General features: G+C 37.5%; 1 protein-coding gene across 1 annotated transcript in view; it reads right to left on the reverse strand.

Moving 5' to 3' along the window:
* Positions 1–7,328, reverse strand: part of LOC121373991 (urea-proton symporter DUR3-like) — an 81,432-nt gene extending 74,104 nt beyond the window's left edge. Inside the window, exon 1 of the mRNA XM_041500847.1 lies at positions 7,054–7,328. Coding sequence (XP_041356781.1) covers positions 7,054–7,178 — 125 coding nt within the window. The 5' untranslated portion in view covers positions 7,179–7,328. The remainder of the gene's footprint in view (positions 1–7,053) is intronic.
* Between the last annotated feature and the right edge of the window lie 1,566 nt (positions 7,329–8,894).

An 8,894-nucleotide genomic window follows, 5' to 3' on the forward strand; every position in this document is an offset into this window, starting at 1 on the left:
AAACAACCCCCACGCCACCCAATACAACCACCAGTAATTTCTATTTAAATAATTTATTTTCAACCTATCTTCCCGGATATCTTTCTCCTATTTTGTTAACCTTTAAGCTACGTTTACAAAACCGTTAACCTTTTTGTCCTAAGCTAAACGGCATTTATAGTTGTTATATTAACGTCAGTGGCCTGTGTCGTGTAGCAAATCTATTCGATAATCGTTAAAGTACAGCCACGCGATTGTAGGTTTCTAGCAAGGTCTTGTACAATATTTAACTGTTTGTTTTTAATTGGAGTTCAAACAACGACCAAGACACGAAGCTCAGGGCTGAGTTCAGGCAGAAAAACGAGCAGAAAAACGTCCGCTAGACTGGTGAATGCGCTTCGCGGTAAACCAAATGGCCACGTTGGGAACCAATCAAATAGTTCGCGAACGGAAAGAAGGAAATGTTTTATTTAACGACGCACTCAACACATTTTATTTACGGTTATATGGCGTCGGACCACACAGATATATAGAGAGGAAACCCGCTGTCGCCACTTCATGGGCTACTCTTTTCGATTAGCAGCAAGGGATCTTTTATATGCACCATCCCACAGACAGGATAACACATACCACGGCCTTCGATATACCAGTCGTGGTGCGCTGGTTGGAGTGAAAAATAGCCCAATGGACCCACCGACGAGGATCGATCCCAGACTGACCGCGCATCAAGCGAACGGTAGCAAAACGTTAGCTGGCTGAACTTAAAGTGAGAGACCCTAATTTTTAAACACTACGGTGTATTTTTTACTATAAGAGCTGTTTTTGGTAATTGAAATGAGACATTAATTAGTTTTATTGTTAACTTATTCATTCCAGTGCACCGGCCTCGGTGGCGTCGTGGCAGGCCATCGGTCTACAGGCTGGTAGGTACTGGGTTCGGATCCCAGTCGAGGCATGGGATTTTTAATCGAGATACCGACTCCAAACCCTGAGTGAGTGCTCCGCAAGGCTCAATGGGTAGGTGTAAACCACTTGCACCGACCAGTGATCCATAACTGGTTCAACAAAGGCCATGGTTTGTGCTATCCTGCCTGTGGGAAGCGCAAATAAAAGATCCCTTGCTGCCTGTCGTAAAAAGAGTAGCCTATGTGGCGACAGCGGGTTTCCTCTAAAAACAGTGTCAGAATGACCGTATGTTTGACGTCCAATAGCCGATGATAAGATAAAAAATCAATGTGCTCTAGCGGCGTCGTTAAATAAAACAAACAAACTTTACTCATTCCAGTGCATCTGAAGTGTTTCTGGTTATCCTGGTGTTTCTAATACAATACAACAAAATGCATTTATTTTATTTACGCACGTACTTCTATGAAGTAACAGTTATTGAGACGAGCTTTAGTCTATTCTTGAGGGTATTTTCCCGTTTCAACATCAGTCTAATTTCACTTTATTGCAACATTATCCATATGTGTTACAGGTTTGTAGGTTAACCAAACTTAGTGTCCACTTTCATGGGTTGAAACTAAGTTCTGCAACTTTACGATACGAATACCGACACGTGCATGGAAATCAAATGCAGATGCAACAGTTATGAGATGCGTGGATTGTTTTTATATTCTGCACGAACCAGACAAAGTTGGAAAGTATTGTTTATACATACATAGACATATGAAATTTTTGATTGACTATAACATCTTGTGCGACATCCTGTTCAACACAGACGTCTTGTTCTTGGTATAAACGGGAACTTCAGACGTTCAATATACAGAAAACAAACCGTGGGAGCACTTTTAATTTTGAGTTTTAGAAAACTAATTGTATGTCGGAAAGTGTGTTAATAGGACTTCAGTCAATATGTGTATGCGACGATCGGAGTGATCATATTCACATCCGGATATATGTACTGAAAACGGTAAAAATAGATATTAAGCATATATAAAAATACCTTCAACAAAGTTGAAGGGTCATAAAAGTAATCACTGAAGACTCTCTGAAGTGGTCAGACTAAACCCACTGCTGAAGCTGATCGAAATATAATAGCTGTGTGGCATGGATGGCCTTAAGGGACAAGAACTTGTCGCGCTTGGAGAAACAAGGACTAGGATCTTGGGGTGGACAGCAAAAACGTTTAGATAAGCTGTCAGATCGGGTATACATAAGATGAAATTCAACTGAGAAAGGAAAAAGGGTTAATGGTATAACAGAATTATGTAGGGTAACAGTGGCGTAGGAAGATGCCAAAAAGTGGGTGGGTGGGGAACACTTTTATATTTGCACACTTTTACACTATTATAAAGCAAATATAAAGCAAAATATCTAAAAGGTGGGGGCATATGCCCCTCCCCCCCCCCCCCCGCTTCCTACGCCAGTGGGGTAGTACCTCATATCTTAAATAACTATATAGATACACGGAACAATTTTAAACCAAAAGGGACTCCTTTTTTATCGTATTTTCTCCCCATCGCCTTTCTCGCGCTCATTACAGCCCTGGCTCCGTATTCATAAACGTACTTAAGTCAATGTATGATACCTAAATACATATTTAAAGTACATAAATAAGTATCATACATTGACTTAAGTACATTTATGAATACGGAGCCAGGGGCTTAATTCACTAAACTCTCACAACTTTGCGATCGCGCAGTGCAATGCTAAAAGACTTGCAAAGAAGATGCTTTGTTGTCTAGCAGAGCCTAAGAAAGCTTTGTGAATTAGGCCCCTGATTAGCAAGCTTGTAGTAACAAAAGAGACCAGAATATTGGCTTCTAGATGGATTTACTCTTAATTGTTTTGAGATGTGTTGAATTATTTTGTCCATTTCCTAGGGAACAGGCAGGTAGCACGCCCCGTATCTCAGCCAATCACTACAAGACAGGTTGCAAGACGTCAAGCATTTCTTAAGAGGTGTATTGTGTGTCAAGTATAATTTCTTGGGGTCAATATTTTGTATTTTTGAAGTGTAAGTTATAAATATATACTTGAGTAGGCAAGAAAAGAAATAATCGATCTCTCGTGTACGTTCGAGGCACGGAAATCACTACCCTCTACAGGTTTGTTTAAAACTCGCCAAGGCTCGTTTGAGACATATTTCTGGTTGAGGAGCGAGACGTAGCCCAGTGGTAAAGCGTTGACTTGGTGCGCGGTCGGTTTGGGATCGATCCCCGTCATTGGGCCCATTGGGCTATTTCTCGCTACAGCCAGTGCACCACGACTGGTACATTAAATGCCGTGGTATGTGCTATCTTGTCAAATGGGCTGGTGCATATAAAAGATCCCTTGCTGCTAATCGAAAAGAGTAGCCCATGAAGTGGCGACAGTGGGTTTACTCCCTCAATATGTGTGGTCCTTAACCATATGTCCGATGCCAGATAACCGTAAATAAAATATGTTGAGTGCGTCGTTAAATAAACATTTCCTTCCTGGTTGGGATGGAATTATCTTGTCAAGGGCCGTATATGGAACAGTTTCCTTTTATATTACAGTCCGGTCATTCCATAACATCATGGGAAACGACTGCACAACAGATATGTTTTAATCTAAACGATAAGACCTTTGGAAAATAACCAACTTTGATAAATTGGGGGCTGCCTTTCAAATTGCTTTAACAAGACGAGCCATGAGGAATTGACCCATATCTAGAAACTATGACACCAGTTTCTAAATAATTAAATTAAGAAACCATCCCACCTTACCCCCACCCCACCCATGCTATGAAAAAACCCACCCCACCTATGAAAACCCCCCAAACAAAACAGCCAACAACTTCAAATAAAAAACGCCGAAAGAGGTATGTATCCAATGTATACTTTTTATGGTCATGGTAATTACATATTATGACGATATTTTAAAGATGATTATAATTTCTGGCTTTTCATACAACTGTGGGGTTTTTTAAAAAAGAAAAAAAAGTTTGTTTGTTTAACGACACCACTAAAGCACATTCATCGGCTATTGGATGTCAAACAGTGTGTAATTTTGACATATAGTCATAAAGAGGAAACCCGCTAAAAACATTTATTAGTAGCAAAAAGGGTATTTTATATGCTTCATCCAACAGACGAATAACACATACTACGGCTTTTGATATACCAGTCGTGGTGCACTGGCTGGAACGATCTCAGACCGACCGCGCATCAAGCGAGCGTTTTACCACTGACTACGTCCCACCCCCAACTGTATTTTTAAATGGAGACTACTAAGAATCCTAGCGATACCAATTATGCAATATCGTTCTGAAAGTGTGTCAGTTGCATTATATAGCAAATTATGGAAGATGTTATTTAGGACAAAGTTTATTAAATTGTAAATGTATCTGAAGTTGTCGAAAACTACTGTTATAAAGCAGGGAAAAGTTAACGTGTGTATTGGTTTTTATTTGTAACAAGATGCATGTTTTACTTTCAACCCAAAATGACTTTCAGAGGCATCATACAAAACGTACATGCTGAAGACATGGATTTCCACACCCAGTTAATTAATAGAATTCTATACAGACTGCGAGAGTAACATATCGACCTCAGTGGTGTCGTGGTTAAGCCACCGGACATAAGCCTGGTAGGTATTGGGTTCCAATCCCGGTACTGGCTCCCACCCAGAGCAAGATTTAAGGATTCAATGGGTAGGTGTAAGACCACTACACCCTCTTCTCTATCACTAACCACGAGTAACTCGTAACTAACCCACTACCTGTGGTGTGTTCACAGGACAGCGTGCTTGAACCTTAATTAGACATAAGCACGAAAATAAGTTGAAATGAATCATCGGTAAAACACAATGGCTGTATAATATAGTGCAGAAGAATAATGAATACACACAAGATTATTATGAATTATAAAACATAAATACCCATACGTCAGCATTCAAACATTTTACATGCATATTATTGACCATTCAAACTATTTCTAAACTTGAATAGCTATGTATCAATCAATTTCCTAAATTCAAATACACATTTACTCATTTGATTTATTCCATTAGTTTAACACTTAATACTTAATATATCTTTGTATGCTAATGGACACTTCCAATATCATTTTGTAATTCATTTACGTCTAGGAGTAGTATATACTTGACATTGAAAGGAAAAACGTTATTAGACCACAACTTTGAAAACTATAATTTGTGCACAACATGTTTGTATACAAGAATTATTTAGTATACTAAATTATACATTCTGTTTCGCCGTATCAAACACTAGAGTTTTAATTAACGAAAGGCAATTTTAAATATGCTGTTTGTAAACCTAGATTCACCAATCAAACACGCGCCGGTGTTTATCATCTGTTGGTTTCTTCCAACAGATTTAGTATCTTAACAATTGAGAGAAAAAAAACCCAACAACACAACTGTCTATTGCCGAGAAGAGATACCTCTTGAAAGGAATATCTGCTAAAACAATTAAGTACAAGGACTTGAAAAAGTTAAAGAAAAGAAGAAAAAATAAGAATAAAAAGAACGGATAAGAGAAAGCCACAAGAATAGACTCGTCGTTTATTAGATAGACGCTGCAAGAAAAGGTGTTTTCTAAATAGGTCAGGGCTATAACAGCTTACCTATAGTAGAAGAGGAAACATACTAGAAAGTTAGTTTTGTTTAACGACACCACTAGAGCACATTGATTTATTAATCATTGGCTATTGGATGTCAAACATATGGTCATTTTGACACAGTCATAGAGAGGAAACCCGCTACATTTTTTTTTCATTAGCAAAGTATCTTTTATATGCATCATCCCACAGACAGGACAGCACATACCACGACCTTTGATATACCAGTTGTGGTGGAAACATACTAGATTGAAGGAATAAAGCTAAAGCTTATAATCAATATTTTAATACAACTTTCATATAAACCTTTTATTCCATTGGTTAATTTTCGTGATAAATCGGACGGTAGATGTACGCTGTCATGGGCAAACAGGATTTATCACGATGACAAAATTCCGAGAACTCGTCCAATATCCTGTCACTTAGCCTCATGTGTTGTGTTTTCGTTAGTATATTAATTCCGCGTTAGTATATTAATTCCGCGTCTTCCATTATATTTAAACGTCGATATAAATAATTTTCAGATGAAAATTATGTTATTGTTACTATTTTGTTATTATTTCGTGCCATTATAACTTTTAACACTTTGTTAGCAGTAATAAACGTGCACCCACCCACCCCAAGTAAGGTCCGGTCACTGATCGATCGCAGCAGTCCCCAGCATGTATCTTGTGGTCTGCTCTTCTAGTTTGTGTTCTCAAAAGGGTGCATGCAGGTTCATCAGAAATACTTATATCACAATCTGAAGTACCTTATTTTTGTTTAGAACATACTTTTTGTGACAATAAAATTGCTAAAGAACACTAGATGGAAATGACTTGATTTTTAAAAAGCAATTTTAAACAACATTAACTGTTTTAAAATATCGCACAATTCTGAAACCCTTTAGTAAATGCATATTATTTTATGTATTTATATAAACTTTAAGTGAAAATATGTGAAGAGAACGAAAAAAAAAATTACGTCATACTTTTACTTACTACAAGCGTTTTCATTGAATATCGTAAAGAGAATAGATAATATTTTTTTATATATTTGTGGGATTTCTTTAATAAAAACAAAATAAAATGTCTTACAGATACACCTAATATGTGTAGTATTAGAATAGGGATAATACCACTGTGTTTTCGTTGTTAACTATAAGGATGTATCACCAAAAAAATTGAATTTAGTTATAGTTAACAACGAAACACAGTGATATTATCCCTTAAATACAACATACTTCTAACGAAATAAGTAAAATTTACTACAGCCACTTATTTAAAAAACACACCATAATAACAAATATACCTCAAAAACCTATCAAACTTACTTCTAGAATAATATTATTATTAAAATTAGGCCCTAATAGCTACTACTGTTTTAAAATGAGAAGAAGAATGAAGAAAATAGAAACATATTTTTGAAAAAGAAAGAAAAAGGAAAGATAATAGAAAAGAAAAAAGAAAGAAAAAAACAAACAAATAAAAACATCCACCAGAAGCTATTAACGGAACATAAAAGTTTAAAAAACACATTAAAAACTTACCCATCTGATTTAGTTGCCTCTCGTAATTTCATCGGGCAATGGCTGTTGTTAACTCCATTAACGAGATTTGGCACGATAATGACAAGTAGGACATTTAAAAGCGAAAACAGGCCGAGTGTACCCATGTTTCCGTGCTTCCACTGCCGTCTGCTCTATCGTCTGCTACAATCAGAAGTAGTAGAGTGATCCTCTCGCATCAACCAGAAACAGTCTATCAACTTCTACGCTCCGATAATTGTATTGGGCATGCGTTAGGCTTTGATTTGCGGGCAGTGTAGCAGTTCTACGAAGAAACTCCACTACTGAAAGTAACAGTAATAACAATAACGCACCGTTTTATTTTCCCTTGCGTGCAATAAACTGACATACTTTGCATATTTTGCTATCAGCAGGTAAAAGTACCGCATTTCTTATACACATTTCTATTGGAAGAAACAACACTGATGTGTACACAGATGGAGAATCAAACTTTTAACCCATGGTCGTAGCTTTTCTCACAACACATGTAAAAACAATGCCTGTAGACATTTAATGCTGGCGAAATAGCTTGAAAATAATATACAAACACAGATTGCCGAAAATTGGTGGAGACAGACACAACAAAAGCCTCATTTTATACTGTCGAAGTGAGAAGTGCAAATGTTAATAGCATGTTCAAATGGCGGATAGCATATTCAGTATGACCTTTTAAAACATAATGTTTATATATATTATTTATAGTGATAACACATGCATATAATATAGAAACCGCACAACATAAATGATTAATAACGTATTAGAAACAGAAGACAGCAGTGCAAATCAAATTTAAGTAAAATATTAATCGATACATAATATGGAAGACCGCTGGAACGAAGTAGGGAGCACACGCTATGATATGTATGTATGGAAGAGGCGGGAGGTGGTGGTGATGGTGGTGGTGGTGGTGGTGGTAGTGGTGGTGGGGCTGGGCAAGCACATTTTTAAAATGTATATTCTAGTAAGACAGAAAAAAGGTAAATATTTTGGGCCTCAGGCTAGCTGCGGGGTTGGCACAGGCCCTCGTTCCTTCAGGCATTGGGCCAATTTCACCAAACATGGTAAACGTAAATCTACGACTAAACCACAACTAGTATAGTTTGAAGGATACATATTTCATTTTTATTCGTGAGGGGCCCAGTAGTAAAACGCTCGCTCGATGCGAGCACAGTTTGGGATCGATCCCCGTCGGTGAACCCATTGGGCTATTTCTTGTTCCAGCCAGTGCACCACGACTGGTATATCAAAGACCGTGGTATGTACCACCCTGTCTGTGGGATGGTGCATATAAAAGATCCATAGCTACTAATAGAAAAGAGTAGCCCATGAAGTGGCGACAGTGGGGTTCCTCTCTCTATATCTGTGTGATCCTTAATCATATGTCTGACGTCATATAACCGTAAAAAAAAAAAAAAAAAAGAAGAAAAAAGTGTTAAGTACGTCGTTAAATAAAACATTTCCTTCCTTCGATCCTAGAGAGAACGCGCATCAGGCGTGCTTTTTACCACTGGGCTACGCCCCGACCTATAAAATGGGTGTTTTAAATTTAAAAAAAGTAGGCTAATAATGTTCTGTATGAGTTCTAACTGAAAGAAAAAAGAATTGTTTTATTTTGAAGACGCACTTGAGCAAGACATTGTATCTACAAATATATGACTCTGACGTATGCTTCAGAACCACATAAATAATTAGAGAAGAAACACGCTGCCGCCACTCCATGGGATATTCTTTTCGATCAGGGATATTTTATATAGATCATATCACAGTCAGGATAGTACATACCTATACTACAACATATACTAGAGACAAGTGGGTGTTATACA

The sequence above is a fragment of the Gigantopelta aegis genome, chromosome 6 (genome assembly GCF_016097555.1).
Source record: "Gigantopelta aegis isolate Gae_Host chromosome 6, Gae_host_genome, whole genome shotgun sequence".
Lineage (NCBI taxonomy): Eukaryota > Metazoa > Mollusca > Gastropoda > Neomphalida > Peltospiridae > Gigantopelta > Gigantopelta aegis.